Consider the following 24,347-nt stretch of genomic DNA (forward strand, 5'->3'; position numbering starts at 1 on the left):
ATGTATGACTTCTTCATAATGTAACCACTAGAGCTATTAGATTAGAGCTTTTGAGTTGGTATAGAGAAATATTGAAAAATAAGTTTATAAAACTAGGTAGAAGACAACTGTATAAATACTCAAATGCTAGGGGAAAAATCAGACTGGGTTTAACTGCATTAGTAAAATAGGAAAAAAAAAAAACTGAATAAAGAATTGCTATGCCAAACAACAGACAAACTAACAACAGCTAAAATTAATTGACTGCTTATTACGAGTCTACCATTTTATTAAGTAGTTAACATGGACTTCCTGGTGTCTCAGATGGTAAAGAATCTGCCTGCAATGCAGGAGACCTAGGTTTTTTACCTGGGGCAGGAAAATCCCCTGGAGAAGAGAATGGCTACTCACTTCAGTATTCCTCCCTGGAGAATCCCATAGAACAGAGGAGCTTGGCAGGCTACAGTCCATGGGGTTCCAAAGAGTCTGACATGACTGAGTGACTAACAACAACAAAATAGCACGGACTATTTCATTTAATTCAAGACAAACCCATGAGATGAGTATTGATAATTATCAAAATGTTCCAGATCAACAATTAAAATTTGAAGAGCTTAAATATTATCTTAAAAGTCAAAGAGGAAGGGAGTTGTAGACATGGTCTTGGAACAAAGGGTGCTTAAGTCTAATGGCTATGCTCTATTAACCACACCTAGGCTGCATTTCGGGGAAGGAAATGGCAACCCACTCCAGTATTCTTGCCTGGAGAATCCCAGGGATAGGGGAGCCTGGTGGGCTGCCACCTATGGGGTCTCATAGAGTCGGACACGACTGAAGTGACTTAGCAGCAGCAGCAGCAGCAGCAGCAGCAGGCTGCATTTCTGATCTCATTCATTATACACAGCAAGCAGAAACTGTGCTAAATTTTCCTCATTTTGTAGATGAAGTAACCAAAAATTAAATAGCTAAAATTTGTAATTCATTGCTCTAGAATCTAATGATAGTTTTACATATTTTTCAAGTCCATCTCTCTGATATTTAATATTAATAAGAATTTAATTATAGAGTCTTTTGAGAAAGAAAATCACATTTTTTTTACATATACACATGAAAAACACATTTTTAGAAGTATATTTAGAAAATTTAATTGGTTGTACTAAGCAAAATTATTTGGACAGGACATAATATATTTATCATAACTCCTCAATTATATTTTGCTATGAGTTCAGCTTCTTGACAGTGCTCCATTTACAAAAGCTGGCTCATTTATAGTTGTAAATTTCATTTAGAAATAGCTAAAATGATATATGAAGTAAAGTGGATCACACTGATGAAAATTGAACTATATTCCTAATTATATCTCAGTTCAGTTCAGTTCAGTTGCTCAGTGGTGTTCGACTCTTTGTGACCCCATGAATCGCAGCATGCCAGGCCTCCCTGTCCATCACCATCTCCCGGAATTCCCTCAAACTCACGTCCATTGAGTCGGTGATGCCATCCAGCCATCTAATCCTCTGTCGTCCCCTCTTCCTCCTGCCCCCAATCCCTTCCAACATCAGAGTCTTTTCCAAAGAGTCAACACTTCACATGAGGTGGCCAAAGTATTGGAATTTCAGCTTTAGCATCATTCCTTCCAAAGAACACCCAGACCTGATCTCCTTTAGAATAGACTAGTTGGATCTCCTTGCAGTCCAAGGGACTCTCAAGAGTCTTCTCCAACACCACAGTTCAAAAGCATCAATTCTTTGGCAGTCAGCTTTCTTCACAGTCCAACTCTTACATCCATACATGAACACTGGAAAAACCATAGCCTTGACTAGACGGACCTTTGTTGGCAAAGTAATGTCTCTGCTTTTCAATATGCTATCTAGGTTAGTCATTTATCTACTTGATAGTTAAAATGACATGTATGTACCTGAAGGCCCTTGATTAAGGTCCCTGAAAAGTTACCTGCTTCATCATAAAGAGAGAAGAATTTTAGAGATTAAGAAACCTAAAAAAACAAAACAAAAACATAAAAGCAAGAGCGCAGGGGGAAAATATTGACACTTGTAATTGTGGTACTACTGGAAGAGTTTTGTTTTATTATTATTATTGGCTCACAGAAAGCTGTAAAACTGAAAAACAAAATCACTGAAGCAAAAGGTATGCAAAGATCTTGAAGAGTAAATAAAATAACAGAATTAAAAAGCAACAGTATCCTAACATACAAATATACATATATGTGAGTGTATTTCTGTGTGCTTGTCTCTGTGCTTAGTTGGTCAGTCATGTCCAACTCTTTGATACCCCATGGACTGTAGCATACTAGGTTCCTCTGTCCATGGGGCTTTTCAGGCACGAATATAGGAGTAGGTAGCCAGTCTCTTCTCCAGGGGATCTTCCCACCCAGAGACCAAACCTGGGTCTCCTCCATTGCAGGCAGATTCTTTATCCTCTGAGCCACCATGGAACTGACTGTGACTCAGATCATGAACTCCTTATTGCCAAACTGAGACATAAGATGAAGAAATTAGGGAAAACCAATTGATCATTCAGGTATGACCTAAATCAAACCACTTACGATTATACAGTGGAAGTGGCAAATAGACTCAAGGGATTAGATCTGATAGAGCACCTGAAGAACTATGGATGGAGGTTCATGACACTGTACAGGAGGCAGTGATCAAGGCCATCCTCAAGAAAAGCAAATGCAAAAGGGCAAAATGGTTGTCTGAGGAGGCCATACAGATAGCTAAGAAGAGAAGCCAAAAGCAAAAGAGAAAAGGAAAGATATACCCATTTGAATTCAGTGTTCCAAAGAATAGAAAGGAGAAATAAGAAAGCCTTCCTCAGTGATCAATGCAAAGAAATAGAGGAAAACAATAGAATGGGAAATACTAGAGATCTCTTTAAGAAAATTAGAGATATCAAATGAAAATATCATGCAACACTGGACACCATAAAGGACAGAAATTGCATGGACCTAAACAATACACTAGCAAATTTGGAAAACTCAGCAGTGGCCATAGGACTGGAAAAGGTCAGTTTTCATTCCAATCCCAAAGAAAGGCAATGCCAAAGAATGGTCAAACTCCTGCACAATTGCACTCATCTCACACCTGTAAAGTTATGCTCAAAATTCTCCAAGCCAGGCTTCAGCAATACGTGAACCGTGAACTTCCTGATGTTCAAGCTGGTTTTAGAAAAGGCAGAGGAACAAGAGACCAAATTGCCAACATCTGCTGGATCATTGAAAAACATCTATTTCTGCTTTATTGACTATGCCAAAGCCTTTGACTGTGTGGATCACAATAAACTGTGGAAAATTCTGAAAGAGATGAGAATACCAGACCACCTGACCTGCATCTTGAGAAAGCTATATGCAGGTCAGGAAGCAACAGTTAGAACAGGACATGGAACAACAGACTAGTTCCAAATAGGAAAAGGAGTATGTCAAGGCTGTATAATGTCACCCTGCTTATTTAACTTCTATGTAGAGTACATCATGAGAAATGCTCGGCTGGAAGAAACACAAGCTGGAATCAAGACTGCCGGGAGAAATATCAATAACCTCAGATATGCAGATGACACCACCCTTATGGCAGAAAGTGAAGAGGAACTAAAAAGCCTCTTGATGAGAGTGAAAGAGGAGAGTGATAAAGTTGGCTTAAAGCTCAACATTCAGAAAACGAAGATCATGGTATCTGGTCCCATCACTTCATGGGAAATAGATGGGGAAACAGTGGAAACAATGTCAGACTTTATTTTGGGGGGCTCCAAAATCACTGCAGATGGTGATTGCAGCCATGAAATTAAAAGATACTCCTTGGAAGGAAAGTTATGACCAACCTAGATAGCATATTCAAAAGCAGAGACATTATTTTGCCAACAAAGGTCCATCTAGTCAAGGCTATGGTTTTTCCAGTGTTCATGTATGGATGTGAGAGTTGACCTGTGAAGAAAGCTGACTGCCAAAGAATTGATGCTTTTGAACTGTGGTGTTGGAGAAGACTCTTGAGAGTCCCTTGGACTGCAAGGAGATCCAACTAGTCTATTCTAAAGGAGATCAGCCCTGGGTGTTCTTTGGAAGGAATGGTGCTAAAGCTGAAACTCCAGTACTTTGGCCAACTCATGCGAAGAGTTGACCCATTGGAAAAGACTCTGATGCTGGGAGGGATTAGGGACAGGAGGAAAAGGGGACAACAGAGGATGAGATGGCTGGATGGCATCACTGACTCAATGGATGTGAGTTTGAGTGTACTCCGGGAGATGGTGATGGACAGGGAGGCCTGGCCTGCTGCAATTCATGGGGTCGCAAAGAGTCAGACACGACTGAGTGACTGAACTGAACTGAACTGAATAGAAGCAGAAGATATTAAGAAGAGGTGGCAAGAATACATAAAAGAACTACACAAAAATATTTTCATGTCCCAGATAATCACGATGGTTCAATCGACTACCTAGAGCTGCTGCTGCTGCTAAGTCGCTTCAGTTATGTCCGACTCTGTGTGACCCCATAGACAGAGGCCCACCAGATTCCCTCATCCCTCGGAATTTCCATGCAAGAACACTGGAGGGGGTTGCCATTTCCTTCTCCAATGCGTGAAAGTGAAAAGTGAAAGGGAAGTCATTCAGCCGTGTCCGACTCTTCGCGACCCCACGGACTGCAACCCACCAGGCTCCTCCATCCATGGGGTTTTCCAGGCAAGAGTACTGGAGTGGGGTGCCAAGACATCCTGGAATGTGAAACAAAGTTGTCCTTAGAAAGCATCACTATGAACAAAACCAATGGAGGTGATGGAATTCCAGTTTAAGTATTTCAAATCCTTAAAGATGTTGTTGTGAAATGCTGCACTCCCTATGCCAGAAAATTTGGAAAACTCAGCACTTGCCACAGGACTAGAAAAGGTTAGCTTTCTTTCAAATCCCAAAGAAAGGCAGTGCCAAAGAATGTTCAAACTACTGCACATTTACACTCACTTCACATGATAGCAAAGAGATGCTCAAAATTCTCCAAGCCAGGCTTCAACAGTACATGTACCAAGAACTTCCAGATGTTCAAGCTGGATTTACATAAAGCAGAGGAACCTGACATCAAATTGCCAATACCTGCTGGATCATCAAAAGAGCAAGAATGTTTCAGAAAAACATCTGATTATTTACTACACCAAAGCCTTTGACTGTGTGGATCACAACAAACTGTTTAAAATTCTTCAAGAGATGGGAATACCAGACCACCATACCTGCCTAGTGAGAAACCTGTATACAGGTCAAGAAGCAACAGTTAGAACCGGACATGGAACAACAGACTGGTTCCAAATTGGGCAAGGAGTATGCCAAGGCTGTATATTGTCACCCTGCTTATTTAACTTATATGTAGGGTACATCATGTGAAATGCTGGGCTGGATGAAGCATAAGCAGGATGAAAGATTGCCAGGGGAAACACCAATAACCTCAGATGACACCACCGTTATGGCAGAAAGCAAAGAAGAACTAAAGACCCTCTTGATGAAAGTGAAAGAGGAGAGTGAAACAGTTAGCTTAAAAGTCAATACTCAGAAAACTAATATCATGACATCTGGTCCTGTCACTGCATGCCAAATAGATGGATAAACAGTGGAAACAATAAAAGTGAAAGTGAAGGTGAAGTCGCTCAGTCATGTCCCTACTCTTTGCAACCCTAGTGGAAACTGTGTCAGACTTTATTTTGGGGGGCTCCAAAATTATTGCAGATGGTGACTGAAGCCATGAAATCAAAAGATGTTTGCTCCTTGTAAGAAAAGCTATGACCAAATTAAATAGCATATTAAAAAGGAGACACATGCTTTGCTGACAAAGGTCTAGTCAAAGCTATGGTTTTTCCAGTAGTCATGTACAGATGTGAAAGTAGGACTATAAAGAAAGCTGAGTGCCAAAGAATTTATTCTTTTGCACTGTGGTGTTGGAAAAGACTCTTAAGAATCCCTTGGACTGCAAGGAGATCAAATCAGTCAATCCTCAAGGAAATCAGTCTTTAATATTCATTGGAAGGACCCATACTGAAGGTGAAATTCCAATACTTTGGCCACTTTATGTGAAGAACTGACTCATTGGAAAAGATCCTGATGCTGGAAAAGATTGAAGCCAGATGGAAAAGGGGACGACAGAGGATAAGATGGTTGCATGGCATCACTGAGTCACTGGATGTGAATTTGAGCAAGTTCCTGGAGTTAGTGAAGGACAGGAAGCCAAGGTGCTGCAACCCAGGGGACGGTAAAAAGTCAGATATGACTGAGCGGCTGAACTGAACTGAGTCACCAAGAAGCATAATAAATACATACATGTATATCTCAACAGGAATTAATCTGAAGAGCAGAGAAAAGAATGATTGAACTAAAATGAACACAGGCAGAGTGAAAAGTAGGATAATACAGTGTCTGTCATATGTGCAATTATAGAAGGAAAGGAGATTTTGGCAGTAAACATAATTTGAAATAATGGCTTAGAACTTTACAAACATGATGAAATCATTAACTTACAAATACAAAAAGCTTGGCAATCTCAAGGTAGAACAAATATAATAATTGTAAGCAGAGTACATTCAATATTGAAAATATTATATTATTAAATTATCAAGATGGTAAAAAAAAAAGGCATACATAAAAGAAAAAAAATAGTGCAAATGATAACTGACATTTTTGAGAAACACTGAATGCCAATGTACAGGATTGACAAGTCAATGAAAACATGAGTACATTAAACCCAAAATAAGTAGAATAAGAAGAAAAGAAAAAAATAGAAAATGATAGAATAAATTAATGAAGCCAATGTTTGGTACATTGAAAAGATCAACCATATTTTAAAAATCTATGAATTTGATAAAAGAAAAATACAAATTTTCAACATAGGCATTACTTCTGATTCCACAAATATTAAAAGAGCAATAAGATAATATTATGAACATTATGATCCAAACCCAACAAGCAATATGAAAAACTTCATTGAATAGCACAACCAACAAGGACTGGAAAATATTAATATGGCTGCATCTGTTAAAAATAATTTAATTTTATACAAAATTTTCTAATAAATATGCTATGTGTTAAGTGATTTCATAAATGAGTGATATTACACATTTAGGCAGGCAAATAATAGCAAATGTATACATCAATTCAAACTGCAAGGTCCAACTTAACAATTATATTTCAAAGTTAAGGAATACTAGAAAATTATTCAGGTCAATACCCAACATGAATATAACAGAAATATAATAGAAAAAAAAAGCTTATTAAAAAGTATTACCAACCAATTGTAGAGCATATAAAAAAAAAAAAATCATGTCCAATTGAGATCATAGTCATGGACTGCAACGTTGGTTGCATATGAAAATCTGTAATTCATAAATTAACTGCAGTTGTTACAAAATCACAAAATCAATTGAGACATCATAAAATCATCTCAGTATGTGCAAGAAAAACATTTGACAAAATGTATTATCCAATCCTTATAAAAATTATCAACAATCTATAGAGTGAGGCTCTTTATCTGACAAATATGTCTATGTAAAACATACAGTTAACATTAGACAATGATGAAATAGTGAATATTTTTAACAGCAAGACAAACAGGATACCCCCTTTGTTATTAAACACTATATCAGAGGGTCTAGCTAAGGCAATGAAATGAAATCAAAGGGTATAATATTAGAAAGGGATATAAAGATAACTTTATTTTCAGATAATAAAATTATTTAGATAGAAAATCCTAAGGAATCTGGGGGAATAACTGGAGATAATAAATGCATGAAGCACAAGCTGAAATCAAGGTTGCCAGGATAAATGGTAGTAAATTCAGATATGCAGATGACATCACCCTTAAGACAGAAAGTGAAGAGGAACTAAAGAGCCTCTTGATGAAGGTAAAAGAGGAGATTAAAAAAGCTGGCTTAAAACTAAACATTCAAAAACAGAAGAACTATACAAAAGAGATCTTAATGAACTAGATAACCTGAATGATGTGATCACTCATCCAGGGCCAGACATCCTGAGTGTGAAGCCAAGTGGATCTTAGGAAGAATCATTATGAACAAAGTTAGTAGAGGTGATGGAATTCCAGCAGAGCTATAGTAAATCCTAAAATATGATGCTGTTAAAATACTGCACTCAACATGCCAGTAAATTTGGAAAACTCAGCAGTGGTCACAGGACTGGAAAAGGTCAGTTTTCATTCCGATCCCAAAGAAAGGCAACGCCAAAGAATGTTCAAAGTACCACAAAATTTCATTTATTTCACACACTAGCAAAGTGATACTCAATATTTTCCAAGTTTGGCTACAATAGTACATGAACCGAGAACTTCCAGATGTTCAACCTGGATTTAGAAAAGACAGAGGAACCAGAGATCAAATCTCCAACATCCATTGGATCATAGGAAAAGCAAGACAGTTCCAGAAAACACATCTACTGCTTCATTGACAATGCTAAATTTTTTGACTTTGTGGATCACAGCAAACTTTGGAAAATTCTTAAAGAGTTTGGAACACCAGATCTTACCTGACTCCTGAGAAAGCTGTACACAGGTCAAGAATCAACAGTTAGAACTGGACATGGAACAATGAACTAGCTCAAAATTGGGAAAGGAGTACATCAAGGCTGTATATTGTCATCCCTCTTATTTAACTTATATGCAGAGTACATCATGTGAAATGCCAGGCCGGATGAAGCAAAAGCTGGAATCAAGATTGCCAAGAGAAATACCAATTATCTCAGTAAGCAGATGACACCATCCTTACAGAAGAAAGTGAAGAGCAACTGAGGAGCCTCTTGATGAAAGTGAAAGAGGAGAGTGAAAAAGCTGGCTTAAAACTCAGCATTAAAAAAGACTAAGATCATGGCATCTGGTCCCATCACTTCATGGAAAATAGATGGAGGAACAATGGAAAGAGTGACAGTGTTTTCTTAGACTCCAAAATCTTTGCATATGGTGACTGCAGCCATGAAACCAAAAGAGGTTTGTTCCTTGGAAGAAAAACTCTGACCAAAAAAAAAGAAAAGAAAAGAAAAACTCTGACCAACCTAGAACATATTAAAAATCAGAAACATTACTTTGCTTACAAAGGTCCATTTGATCAAAGGTATGTGTTTTGCAGTAGTCATTTATGGAATGAGAGTTGGATCATAAAGAAAGATGAGCACCAAAGGACTGATGTTTTTGAACTGCCATATTGGAGAATACTCTAAAGAGTACCTTGGAATGAGAGATCAAGCCAGTTAATCCTAAAGGAAATCAGTCCTGAATATTCACTGGAAGGACTGATGCTGAAGTTGAAGTTCCAATATTTTGGCCACTTGATTGGAAGAGATGACTCATTAGAAAAATCCCTGATGCTGGAAAGATTAAAGGCAGGGTAGATGGGGACTATAGAGGAAGAGATGGTTGGATGGCATCACTGACTCAATGGACATAGGTTTGAGCATTTCTGGGAGATGTTGAAGGACAGAGAAGCCTGGCTTGCTGCAGTCCATGGGGTTGCAAATAGTCGGACAGGCCTGAGCAACTGAACAACAACAACATGTTTCAGAAGGTTAACCAAATTTATGCTTATTGAGAATTCTAACCATTTTATTTGTAATCAATTTATACTTGCATTTCTTAACACAAAAATTAAAAAGAAGTCATGATCATCCTGATATCACATAATTATTAATAATTAACACTCATTAAATGAATAATATATACCACATACTTAGTTAACACACAAATTATCCTGAGACAATTTTCAGTGGAAAGAGGAGCTCCTGTATGCATTGTTTGGCCAATCAGTCAAAAGGGAATTTATCTCAATGGAAGGACACCAAAAAAAAAACAAAAAACTGTAAGACAAAGAAGCTTCATCAGGCTGGAGTGGGGTAGCAAAGGAAAGTCTTTGGGTTAGCAACTGGATACAGAACCTTTAGTTATTTTAGTAATATATTATTGTGGATTATGCTGTGCTTAGAAGAACATGTCATCATCAGTGCCAATAATGATCACAGTGATTAGAGAATTAAAAAAAAAGTTACTACACAGTAAGGTTTTACAATGTAAATAGCAATCCAAATTACATAAAAGCCTTTCTAGTCAACAACTCAGAAAATAATAAGCATCATTAAGAGTGTAACTTGTCCAACTATTTGCCATAACTTTACCTCTCAGTTGTATGAATACTAAGCCATAGAGTTGATTGTGCCTGTAATGTGCCTATTGGGTCAAGTAACATGATTATTTATCTACTATACTGAACAAATTACACTTACGAGAGTAGGGCTAGTTCAATTCTCTCCTTGGCAGGGAGTTAGAGACAGGGTGGAATGGACTGAGATTAGTTTTCCAGCCTTTATCAGAATTAAGTTGCAAAATAGGATTAAAGTTCAATTTTGAAAATGAAAATAATTATATCTGATTTACCTCCTGCTAGCTTTCCTTTAAATGGACAAAATATTATTCTCATTCTACCCACTGGTAGAGATTTTGAAAATGAGGTAATTTTCTTTACCTTGGAAAATGTTCTGCCTCCCTCTGCTTGAAACTTCTAATGAAATGTTCTTAGTAATCTTCACTAATCAGATTGGTTATCTCTTAGAATGATACCTGTGGTTATCATGTCCTGAAAAATAATTATTTTTCCAGTGAAATGCCATGGCTTCCAAAAATTATTAATCTAGGCTATAGAGATCACAGCATGGCTTCCAAACAAACCTTCTTGAATCCCGAATCTAAAACTATTATTTGCAGCTGTAACTTAATCCTAAACTAAGACCTACAGCTTATTCTCTGACAATCACTTGTTCCAACATCAAACAACTTTTGAAAAGTTTTGAAAATCAGGAACTGACCATAAGAATTTTAATACTTCCATTATTTAATAATAATACTTATTAGTTTTTTTTAGATAGACATTATGAAGTTATAAAATCAGGTAAAATAATTTTATAATAGATAAATATAAATCTTGTATAACATTTTCAAACTGAGAAAAACAGAATTACAATGAAGAGTACATCTCATTTAATTTCACATTGAATTTTTACTTCTTAATTTCATTTTTATAATGTTTGAAGTTATATAGTTTTACCTCATGGCTAATTATTGTTTTCATACTCTTTCACAATATTGAGGTGTCTTAAAAATCATGATTTTTTTTCAAAAGTCTCACTAGTTTTAAAATAGGATTGTACTTATTTCTTTGCCGTCTTGATTTAAAATTGCATTAGATTTAAATGATTAAACTGCTCCCCTCATCATAGCTATAATATTCTAAAATATATTAACTCCAAAATTTTCAGTCTTCAGAGAAACTTAAGAGCAGTGAAATTTTGACACAAAGGATAATTTCTGTAATGCATGCATGCATGCTAAGTTGCTTCAATTTAGTTCAGTTTAGTCGCTCAGTCGTGTCTGACTCTGCAACCCCATGAATTGCAGCATGCCAGGCCTCACTGTCCATCACCAACTCCTGGAGTTCACCCAAACTCATGTGCATCAAGTCCATGATGCCATCCAGCCATCTCATCCTCTGTCATCCCCTTCTCCTCCTGCCCCCATTCCCTTCCAGCTTCAGAGTCTTTTCCAATGAGTCAACTCTTCGCATGAGGTGGCCAAAGTATTGGAGTTTCAACCTCAGCATCAGTCCTTCAAATGAACACCCAGGACTGGTCTCCTTTAGGATGGACTTGTTGGGTCTCCTTGCAGTCCAAGGGACTCTCAAGAGTCTTCTCCAACACCACAGTTCAAAAGCATCAATTCTTCAGTGTTCAGCTTTCTTCACAGTCCAACTCTGACATCCACACATGACCACTGGAAAAACCATAGCCTTGACTAGACAGACCTGTTTTTGAATATGCTATCTAGGTTGGTCATAACTTTCCTTCCAAGGAGTAAGCGTCTTTTAATTTCAGTCATGTCAAATTCTTTGCAATCCTATGGACTGTATCCCACTAGACTCTTCTGTCCAGGGGATTCTTCAGACAAGAATACTGCAGTGGATTATCATGCCCTCCTGCAGCGAATCTTCCTAAACTAAGGATCAAACTTGAGTCTCATGTCTCGTGCATTGGTAGACTGGTTCTTTACCATTAGAACAACTTGGGACACCAATTTATGTAATAACAATTGATTCATAAGTCATTGGAAATATAAAATTTATAACTTTTAATATAACTCTTTGGAACACTATAATCTCATTTTTTGTAAATTCTGCATCATATATCAAATAATATGTTTTAATATGCAAAGATAAAAAAGAGTATATGTTTACACATAAAAGATTATACAAAGTCCCAAAAGACTTTTGAAGAAATTCATTAGGAAAGCATGTATAACTGAAAAGAGAGGTGGATTGATAGATAGATACATATGTGCATGCATAACACATACATTATAACTATTAAAAGGGTGATATTTAAGACTAGAAGTCACTGAATAATACAAAATATTCCAAAATGTTATGGTTATTAGGTCTTCTAAGAGAGTCACAGGTCATTTTGGCCATAATAACACAATGTTCATTGAGTATCATCATCATTGCACAGTAGCTCAGTCATATCCAGCACTCTGTGACCCCATGAACTGCAGCATGCCAGGCTTCCCTGTCCTTCCCCATGAGCTTTCTCAAACCAATGTCCATTGAATCAGTGATGCCATCCAACTATCTCGGGCTCTGTCATCCCCTTCTACTCCTGTCTTCAATCATTTCCAGCATCAGAGTCTTTTCTAACGAGTAGGCTCTTCCAATCAGATGGCCAAAGTATTTGAGCTTCAACTTCAGCATCAGTCTTTCCAATGAACATTCAGGATTGATTTTCATTAGAATTGACTGGTTTGATCTCCTTGTAGTCCAAGGAACCCTCAAGAGTCTTTTCCAACCCTACAGTTCAAAAACATCAGTTCTTCAGCACTCATTCATCATTGTGGACCAACTCTCACAAACATGTATGAATACTGGAAAACCCATAGCTTTGACTAGATGGACATTTGTTGGCAAAGTAATGTCTCTGATTTGCTGTCTAGTTTTGTCATTTTCTCCCAAGGAGCAAACATCTTCTAATTTCATGGCTGCATCAGCAGTGATTTTGGAGACGGAGAAAATTAAGTCCAACACTGTTTCCATTGTTTCCCCATCTATTTGCTATGAAGTAATGGGACCAGATGACATGATCTTAATTTTTTTGAATGTTGAGTTTTAAGCCAGATTTTTTACTCCCCTCTTTCACCTTCATCAAGAGGTTCTTTAGTTGCTATACAGCCTTGACAAACACCTTTCCAATTTGGCATTAGTCTGTTGTTCCAGGTCTGGTTCTAACTGTTGCTTCTTGACCTGCATACAGATTTCTCAGGAGACAGAAAAGTGAAAGTGAAAGTCGATCACTCATGTCTGACTTTTTGCAACCCTGTGGACTATACAGTCCATGGAATTCTCCAGGGCAGAATATTGGAGTGGGTAGCTGTTCCCTTCTCCAGGGCATCATCCCAACTCAGTGATTAAGCCCAGGCCTCCTGAATTGTAGGCAGATTCTTTACCAACTGAGGCACCAGGGAAGCCCAAGAATACTAGAGTGGGTAGAGTATCCATTCTCCGGCAGATCTTCCCTACCCAGAAATCAAACTGGGGTCTCCTGAATTGCAGGCAGATTCTTTACCAGCTAAACTACCAGGAAAGCCCATCTCTTTCCCATCCCTTTAATAATTTTCCACAGTTTGTTGTGATTCACACAGTCAAAGGCTTTCGTGTAGTGAATGAAGCAGAAGTAAATTTTTTTGTTTGTTTTTTTGGAATTCTCTTCTTTTTTCTATGATCAAACAGATGTTGGCAATTTGATCTCTGGTTCCTCTGCCTTTTATAAATCTCCATTGAACATCTAGATGTTCTTGGTTTACATACTGTTGAAGCCTAGCTTAGAGAATTTTGAGCATTACTCTGCTAGCAGGTAAGATGAGTGCAATTGTGCATTAGTTTGATCATTTTTTTGACATAGCCTTTCATTGCAATTGGAATGAAAACTGACTTTTTCCAGTCCTGGGTCGACTGCTGAGTTTTCCAACTTTGCTGGCATATTGAGTGCAGCACTTTTACAGCATCATCTTTTCGGACTTGAAATAGCTCAACTGGAATTCCATCACCTCCACTAGCTTTGTTCATAGTGATGCTTCCTAAGGCCCACTGGACTTCACACTCCAAAATGTCTGGTTCTAGTTGAGTGATCACATCATCGTGGTTATCTGGGTCATTAAGATTTTCTTTCTTTCTTTTTTATATATAGTTTTCTGCATATTCTTGCCACCTCTTCTTAATATCTTCTGCTTCTGCTAGGTTCATGCCATTTCTTTCCTTTATTGAGCACATCTTTGCATGAAATGTTCTCCTGGTATCTCTAATTTTCTTGAAGAAATCTCTTTCTATTGTTTTCCTCTTTCTAGAGGAAGGCTTTCTTATCTCTCCTTGCTATTTTTTGGAACTCTGCATTCAGATGGGTATATCTTCCCTTTTGTCCTTTGCCTTTCACTTCTCTTCTTTTCTCAGCTATTTGTAAGGTCTCTTCAGACAACCATTTTGCCTTTTTGCACTTCTTTTTTTGGGTGATGGTTTTTATCACACCTCCTGTACAATGTTACAAACCTCTGTCAATAGTCTTTCAGGAACTCTTTCTGTCAGATCTAATCCCTTGATCTCTTTGTCATTAATACTGTAAAATCATAACGGATTTGATTTAGGTTATATCTGAATGGCTTATTGGGTTTACCTAATTTCTTTAATTTAAGTCTGAATTTTTCAATAAGCGTTCATGATCTGAGCCACAATCAACTCCTGGTCTTGTTTTTGCTGACTCTGTAGATTGTCTGTTTTCGGATGCAAAGAAAATAACCAATTTGATTTCAATGTAGACCATCTGGTGATGTCCATGTGTAGAGTCATTTCTTGTATTGTTGGAAGGACAACACAAAACTCTTTTGGCCTTTGCCTGCTTCATTTTGTACTCCAAGGCCAAACTTGCCTGTTACTCCTGGTATCTCTTGACTTCCTACTTTTGCATGCCAGTCCCCTATGATGAAATGGACTTTTTTTTTTTTATATTAGTTCTAGAAGGTCTTGTAAGTCATCATAGAATCGTTCAACTTCAGCATCTTTGGCATTAGTGGTCGGGACATAGACGTGGATTACTGTGATATTGAATGTTGTGCCTTGGAAACAGATAGAGATCATTCTGTCATTTTAGAGATTGCACCCAAGTACTGCGTTTCAGACTCTTATGTAGGTGATGAGGACTATTCCATTTCTTCTAAGGGATTCTTGCCCACAGTAGTAGATATAATGGTCATCTGAGTTAAATTCACCCATTCCCATCCACTTTAGTTGACTGATTCCTGAAATGTTGATGTCCACTCTTGCCATCTCCTGCATGACCACTTCCAATTTATCTTGCTTCATTGACCTAACATTCCAGATTCCCATGCAACATTGTTCTTTACACCACTGGACTATATTTTCACCACCAGACACATCCTCAACTGTGTGTTGTTTCTGCTTGGCTCAGCCTCTTCATTCCCTCTGGAGCTATTTCTCAGCTCTTCTCCAGTAGTTTATTGGGCACATACCAACCTGAGAAATTCATCTCTCAGTGTCATATATTTTTGCCTTTTCATACTATTCTTGGGGTTCTCAAGGCAAGAATGCTGCAGTGGTTTGACATTCTCTTCACCAGTGCACCAGGTTTTGTCAGAACTGTCCACCATGATGTGTCTATCTTGGGTGGCCCTACAAGGCATGGCTCATAATTTCACTTAGTTAGCCAAGTCTGTGGGCTATATTGTTTCTGAGATATAAATTTTCCCAAGTTATCAAATGACCATTTGTCCTGTATTTTTCTGACTAAATACTATTATTCACATTTGCATTTAAGTAAACAATTGTGCTTCATAAATCTCTACTTTGTATTTTAAATTCAGTCATGGCCTTTTATAGGATACCTAAATAGTATTTAACTTACCATGAGGAGAAACTTGAAAGTTAACTAGTGATAACTACATGTCTTTACTCAGTGCAAATAATCTGGGTCAGTGGAACCTCAGGAAATTATGGGTTATGTGTATATGTTTTACATGAAAGACAAACTGAGGCCAAACATTCCAGTCATGGAGTTTGTAGAGAATCTATATATCCTTGCTATAGAGGATGGTATAAAGGGGTTGGTAAATTACAGCTGTAAGCCAAATATGGTCTTCCACCTATTTTTGAAAATAAAATTTTATTGAAAATAATAAAATAAATTTATTTACATACTGCCTATGGATGATTTCACCTTGCAATAGCAGAATTGAGTTACTGTGATAATACCACATGTCTCAGAATATATAAAATATTTACTATCTTATTCATTACAGAAAAAAAAAGTTTGCAATCTCCAGGTCTAAGTATACAGTGATTTGTTTATTTTATGGTTTTCTGATGTTTATTTCTTATTTTACAATAAATAATTTAAATGAAGTAGTATACATTTTTCATAAAAAGCATGCTTCAAATTTATTTCCCTTTAAATTTGGTAATGAGTTTACTATGTCACTGTAATGATTCACCACTGAGAATAGTGACATCACTGACTACATGAAGCCAGAAGACACATGCTTGCTTAAGAAGTATCAGCATCTATTTAGATGTTAGGGATTATTTTTAAAAATCCCCTTACACTGATGAATTGGGTTCAGATGCAGGAGATATTCTTATATAACACTCTGTGAGGCATGAGTTTTCATTTAGGTCAAATGACTATGCCAAAATTATTTTCCTCATTTTCTATTGCAAATTTGTCTGTACACACAAAAATTAAAGTGATTATTATAAATGTTTTGGCTCAGTAAACAGAATAAATAGGTACAAATTTAAAAGGTAGAAGACAGTACCCTTAAATCAGAGATTTCAAATAGATAATCAGTTCATTTCAATAATAGTTTGATTTTTTCCTTTCATTTTATTGAGTTAAAATAAAGTTTTATAAATTTATTCTGTTGAAGGCAAGCAATCTGACAACGTTAAGAATGCTCTTGAAAATTCACTAAAAATATTCAAAGAAAAAGTTATGTGTGCTGTGCTAAAAATTATATATATCTTTAAATTTATCATGAATATATATTGTTTGATCAAGTTGAGAAAAGGATGGAAAAGATATGTAGTTGGAATTTATTGTGATTCATTTGTAATTCATATTTTAAAAGCAAACCAGATGTGATGTCCACATAAGTAGAATATAATCTATAGTCGAAAATTTTACAAATAATTGAAAATATTCACAGGTAAATGGACAATTTTTTCTATAAAGCTGATATTGAAAAAAATAAAATGACAAAATATGCTTTCTCTTTCTGCTATCCATTAGCAATTTGATTTTAGAAATGTTTGAACTTGTGAAGAATGACTGAAAATAATACAGTATCTCAGGAAGGTTTTGGAATTTTAGTGAAGAATTTTGTAAGTTTTTATTGCATCTCATTCAAAACCAGCTACAAGTAATTGACAATAAAAACGATAAGTTAGGGACAAGGATAATTTTCTGAAAGTTTTAGTTAATTATTCTTATTTTCAAGGCATTAAAACTTGTCCCTCTACAATACAATGAAGACACTTAACATGTTCAACGACTTCAAAACTGCTCGAGATTATAAATGTTATAATTGAGCTTTGTAATATCTACACCTGTGGGATACAACATTTGAAGGAGACCCTATGTTTCAAAGATTAATTTTGGCAGGATATAATGGAACTCAAACACAGCAACATCAGATTTTTCAAACATCCAAAAGAATCATATGTAGAGATCACTTATTTCATTAGGATTCTCTTTGAAAATGTTTGCAAAAAATAACTCTGAAAAGAATAAAAATATAGCTCCTATGGAAATACTTTATTGATGTATTTTAGGCAAAAATAAATAAAATTGAGAATATTTAACACTACCATATTTTCATTTGAGATGAACAGGAACCTCAACATGTGACTTCTTTGGTGGCACAGAGTGTTTGCATACAATGTGGGGAAAACTGGGTTCGATCCCTGAGTCAGAAAGATCCTCTGGAGAAGGAAATGGCAACCCACTCCAGTACTCTTGCCTGGGAAATCCCATGGATGGAAGAGCCTGGTAGGCTACACTCCGTGGAGTCACAGAGTCGGACACGACTGAGCGACTTCACTTTCACCTTCACTTTCAACATGTGTTCAGTGAAAATGTGTTCAATTAAGAGAGCATAGAAGGGTCAATTGAAACTATTAACAAGTTCAAATTTATTAATCATAAATGCAGTTTTTAAGATGGTATAGGTAGAGTTCCAAAAAATTACAACTGTAAGATCATATTGAAAAAAATACTCATTCTTCAGGAAAAAAAAAAAAGTATACATAGCTTCTCTTATATCATTTGTAATATTTCAGAAAATCAATTTAAAATATGTTTTAAAATGTCCTTTAGATTTGCAGAGGACAAATTGCAATATTTTCTTTGGAAATTATATGATTAAAAGTAAATTTTGAATAGAGATACTTTATATGTCTGTCTATTTAATGAAATCAATTTGCCAGAGAATAAAAAACATTTCAAATATTTATGGAGGTCTTTTAGCTACCTCTTCTGTGGCTCATATGGTAAAGAATTTGCCTGCAGTACGGGAGACCTGGGTTCAATCCTTGGGTTGGGAAGATCCTCTGGAGAAGGGAAAGAATACCCACTCCAGAATTCTGGCCTGGAGAATTCCGTGGACTGTATAGTTCATGGGGTCACAAAGAGTTGGACACAACTGAGAAAATTTCATTTTCACTTTCTGTCCAAAAAATACCATGTTTTGGAAGATGAATTATATGGTCTTCATACATCTGCAGGATGTGGTAAGATATTAAAAAACATCTTTCCGCTCATATCCTATCTCAAGAAAATAAATTACCTGAGAAAAAAGCCCTGCAAACATTTCTTTAAGACAGTTGTACTCACAGCATACCAAACCCTCTTATTATAGGCAATGACTGATACACAAGATGATAAATACCAAAATTATATTGATTATATTATTTGCAGTCAAAGATAGAGAAGCTCTATACAGTCAGCAAAGATAAGACCAGGAGTGAACTGTGGCTCAGACCTTGAATTTCTTATTGCCAAATGCAGAATTAAATTGAAGAAAGTAGGGAAAACCAATAGATCATTCAGGTATGACCAAAATCAAATCCCATATGATTATACAGTGAAAGTGACAAATAGATTCAAGGGATTAGACCTGGTAGACAGAGTGCCAAGAACTATGGACTGAGGTTCCTGACATTGTACAGGGAGCAGTGATCATGACCATCCTCAAGAAAAAGAAATGCAAAAAGGAAAAAATCATTGTCTGAAGAGACTTTATAGATAACTGAGAAAAGAAGAGACGTGAAAGGCAAAGGATAAAGAGAAAGATATACCCATCTGAATGCAGAGTTCCAAAGAATAGTGAGGAGAGATAAGAAAGGCTTCCTCAGTGATCAATGCAAAGAAATAGAATAAAACAATAGAATGGGAAAGACTAGAGATCTCTTCAAGAAAACTAGATATATTAAGGGAATATTTCATGCAAAAATGGGCACAATAAAGGACAGATATTATATGAACCTAACAGAAGCAGAAGATATTAAGAAGACGTGGCAAGAATACACAGAAGAACTATACAAAAAATATATTTATGACCAAGATAACCACGAATGTGTGATCACTCACCTAGAGCAAGACATCCCGGAATGTGAAGTCAAGTGGGCCTTATGAAGCATCACTATGAACAGAGCTAGTGGAGGGGATAGAATTCCAGTTGAGCTATTTCAAATCTTAAAAGATGATGCTACAAAAGTGCTGCACTAAATATGCCTGCAAATCTGAAAAACTCAGCAGTGGACAGAGTACTGGAAAAGTCATTTTTCATTCCAACTCCAAAGAAAGATAATGCCAAAGAAATGTTCAAACTACCGTGCAATTGCACTCATCTCACATGCTAGCAAAGTAATGCTCAACATTCTCCTAGCCAGGCTTCAACAGTATGTGAACCATGAATTTCAAGATGTTCAAGGTGGATTTAGAAAAAGCAGAAGAATGAGAGGTCAAATTGCCAACATTCATTAGATCATGGATAAAGCAAGAGAGTTCCAGAAAAGCATCTACTTCTGCTTTATTAATTACACTGAAGTCTTTGTCTGTGTAGATCACAACAAACTGTGAAAAAATTCTTCAAAAGATGGGAATACCAGACCACCATACCTGCCTCATGAGAAATCTGTATGCAGGTAAAGGAGTAATAGTTAGAACTTGATATATAACAACGGACTGGTTCCAAATCTGGAAAGGAGTACATCAAGGCTGTATACTGTCACCCAGCTTATTTAACTTATATGCAGAGTACATCATGTGAAATGCCAGGCTAAACGATGCACAAGATGGAATAAAGATTGCCAGAAGAAATATCAATAACCTCAGATACACAGATGACACCATCCTTATGGAAGAAAGCAAAGAGCCTCTTGATGAAAGTGAAAAAAGATAGTGAAAAACTTGGCTTAAAATTCAACACTCAGAAAACCAAAATCATGACATCTGGTCCCATCACTTTATGGCAAATAGATGGGGAAACACTGAAAACAGTGAGAGACTTCAGTTTTGGGGGCTCCAAAATCACTGAAGATGGTGAATATAGCCATGAAATTGAAAGGTGCTTGCTCATTGGAAGAAAAGCTATGACCAACCTAGACAGCATATTAAAAAGCAGAGACATTACTTTGCCAACAAAGTTCCATCTAGTCAAAGCTATGATTTTTCCAGTAGTCTTGTATGGATATGAGAGTTGGACTATAAAGTAAGCTGAGCACTGAAGAATTGATGCTTTTGAGCTGTGGTACTGGAGAAGATTCTTGAGTCCCTTGGACTGCAAGGAGATCCAACCAATCAATCCTAATGGAAATCCGACCTGAATTTTCATTGGAAGAACTCATGCTGAAGCTGATTTTCAATACTTTGGCCATCTGATGTGAACTGACTCATTTGAAAAGACCCTGATGCTGGGAATGTTTGAAAGCCAGAGGAGAAGGGGACAACAGAGGATAAGATGGTTGGATGGCATTACCGACTTGATGGACATGAGTTTAATTAAGCTCCAGGAGTTGATGATGGACAAGGAAGCCTGGGGTGCTGCAGTCCACTGTGTTGTAAAGAGTTGGACACAACTGAGCAACTGAACTGAACTGAACTGATACACTCTACTAAACTTTCAAATCTATCTCAACTATGGTAGGTGGAAGGATGTGTAAGAGAAACATTTGGAGCTATCACTCCTGACAGTTTGAGAAACACATAACTTTTACTTTTACCAGGAAAGGATTCTTTAGGTATCTACACATGACAGGAGACACAGTTGACCCAAATAATTTTTAAATATACTGATGGTCAGGTATATTTCCCAGAATATGAAAACTATAGGAGAGATCAAAGATGAGATAAGAATGGTTTAAACACAATTTCATTGTCAAATATTTAATGAAAAGTTAAAAAAAAAAGTACTATTGGCTTCAACAATAATTTTGTTTCACATCTTTAAATTCATTCAAGAAGGAATAAAACTTTTTTATTCTTTATGAAAGGGAAATTGCCAGAAATGACTTGTTATATAAGCAGAAACATTAGATACAATTTTGCAAATATGTGCAAAATATACAGTATTTCTAAATCAATGTTTGTACCTAAGAATAAAATATATTTTATGATAATAAGACTGTTTAACCTGTGTCCAGATTCTCCATATATTATGAAATATGTAGCAAAATAATTAATTGTTAACCAAATTGATCTCTTAATTTTATCCCTAAAAAGTCTGAGTATATAATCACTAAGCTTGTATTCATCAGTAATAATTGAAACATTTCAAGTTTAAGTTGAAATAAATGACTAAATTAAAACTATTTGTGTGTATGTATATATACATACATGTGAATTTTTACCTGAAAATGGTTCCTCACATTCACAAAGGAAGATACTTGCAGTAATATTTCTATAGTTCCCATGGAAGCAGATATGTCATTGCCATTGGCCAATTATTTCTGAACAAGTTATGCTTATAAAGATAAAATAAAATCAATGTTTCAACTAGATTAAAATATTTACATTGCACTCATAGATTGTTTTCATTGGTCATAGATTTTTCCTAAATTCTTTCATTGTTAATATCATAACATTTTCCAAAAAAAGTAATATTAATTTAGAAATAGTGCCTCATGAAGATGGATTTAAGTGGAAACAAAATTAATTTCAGTAAATTTAATCTCTTTTTTTCTATCCTCTTACCACAAGACAGGGCTTCCCAAGTGACACTAGTAATAAAGAACCTACCAATGCAGGAAACATAAGAGCCTCAGGTTCAATCACTGGGTTGGGAAGATCACCTGGAGGAGGACATGGCAGTCCACTCCAGTGTTCTTGCCTGAAGAATCCCATGGACAGAGGAGCCTGGTGGGCTACAGTCTATGGGATCACAAAGATTTGGACACAACTGAGTATACACACACACACACCATATGACACTATTAAAAATACTTTGATGATTGTTGGTATTTGGGCTTTAGCTAATTTTTATGATAATCTGAATGTGTTAATTCAGATCACAGTAACACTTTATCTGAATTTAACAATTCAGTAAAAAAATTATCTGAATGTGTTAATTATGTTTTGGGAATAGATAACTACATGTAAGTCCCAGTTTTTCAACATACACTGGTAACATTGCAGTGGTAATATACAAAATGACACATTCAAATGTTTGTTGTGTTTTAGCCCTACCATGTAGCCACAGTAATGACTCAAACAAGGAAAATACAAAGGTATTATAACATGTGAAGAAAAACTAGGGCATGAAGTTTCAGTCAAGCAAGAAAAAATAACCACTAGAATTCTGCTCCACAGCATTACACTTCAAAATATTATGTCAAATAATAATATATTTTATACTTAAAATTTTGTTCTAAGAGGATGGATCTCAAACTGATTATTTCCAGAGTAAAATCCAATCAATGAAATAAAGCCTAATCTAAAATTCTTTGGAAAAATAGAAAAGACTTCTTGGATTCTCAGAAGCTATGCACAAATTTTTAAATTTTCATTTTCTAGCTGCTATACAGTAATCCAAGTCTATGCCCCAACCAGTAACGCTGAAGAAGCTGAAGTTGAATGGTTCTATGAAGACTTACAAGACCTTTTAGAACTAATACCAATAAAAGATATCCTTTTCATTAAGGGGAATGGAATGTAAAAGTAGGAAGTCAAGAAACACCTAGAGTAACAAGCAAATTTGGCCTTGGAGGACTGAAGGAAGCAGGACAAAGGTTCATAGAGTTTTGCCAAGAGAATGCACTGGTCATAGCAAACACCCTCTTCCAACAACACAAGAGAAGACTCTACACATGGACATCACCAGATGGTCAACACCGAAATCAGACTGATTATACTCTTTGCAGTCAAAGAAGGAGAAGGTCTATAGAGTCAGCAAAAATGAAACCAGGAGCTGACTGTGGCTCAGATCATGAACTCCTTATTGCCAAATTCAGACTTAAATTGAAGAAAGTAGAGAAAACCACTAGATCATTCAGGTATAACATAAATCAAATCCATTGTGATTATACAGTGGAAGTGAAAAATAGATTTAAGGGCCTAGATCTGATAGATTCCCTGATGAACTATGGACAGAGGTTCATAACATTATACAGGAGACAGGAATCAAGACCATCCCCATAGAAAAGAAATGCAAAAGAGCAAAATGGCTGTCTGGGGAGGCCTTATAATTAGCTGTGAAAAGAAGAGAAGCAAAAGATAAAAGGAAAGATATAAGCATCTGAATGCAGAGTTTCAAAGAATGGCAAGGAGATATAAGAAAGCCTTCTCAGCAATCAATGCAAAGAAATAGAGGAAAACAACAGAATGGAAAAGACTAGAGATCTCTTAAAGAAAATTAGAGATGCCAAGGGAACATTTCATGCAAAGATGGGCTCGACAAAGGACAGAAATGGTACGGACCTGACAGAAGCAGAAGATATTAAGAAGAGGTGGCAAGAATACACAGGAGACCTGTACAAAAAAGATCTTCATGACCCAGATAATCACGATGGTGTGATCACTCACCTAGAGCCAGATATCCTGGAATGTGAAGTCAAGTGGGCCTTAGAAGCCATCACTACGGACAAAGTTAGTGGAGGTGATGGAATTCCAGTTGAGCTATTTCAAATCCTGAAAGATGATGCTGTGAAAGTGCTGCATTCCATTTGCCAGAAAATTTGGAAAACTTGGCAGTGGCCACAGTACTGGAAAAGGTCAATTTTCATTCCAATCCCAAA

The 24,347-nt window shown here is 36.4% G+C and overlaps 1 protein-coding gene across 1 annotated transcript in view; it reads right to left on the reverse strand.

Annotated features, from left to right (window-relative positions):
- The window catches only part of EYS (eyes shut homolog), a 284,045-nt gene that overhangs the window by 247,451 nt on the left and 12,247 nt on the right, over nt 1-24,347 (reverse strand). The window contains 2 exon segments of the mRNA XM_027552187.1: nt 1,802-1,805; nt 21,966-22,075. Coding sequence (XP_027407988.1) covers nt 1,802-1,805; nt 21,966-22,075 — 114 coding nt within the window.

Source organism: Bos indicus x Bos taurus, chromosome 9, assembly GCF_003369695.1.
Source record: "Bos indicus x Bos taurus breed Angus x Brahman F1 hybrid chromosome 9, Bos_hybrid_MaternalHap_v2.0, whole genome shotgun sequence".
NCBI lineage: Eukaryota > Metazoa > Chordata > Mammalia > Artiodactyla > Bovidae > Bos > Bos indicus x Bos taurus.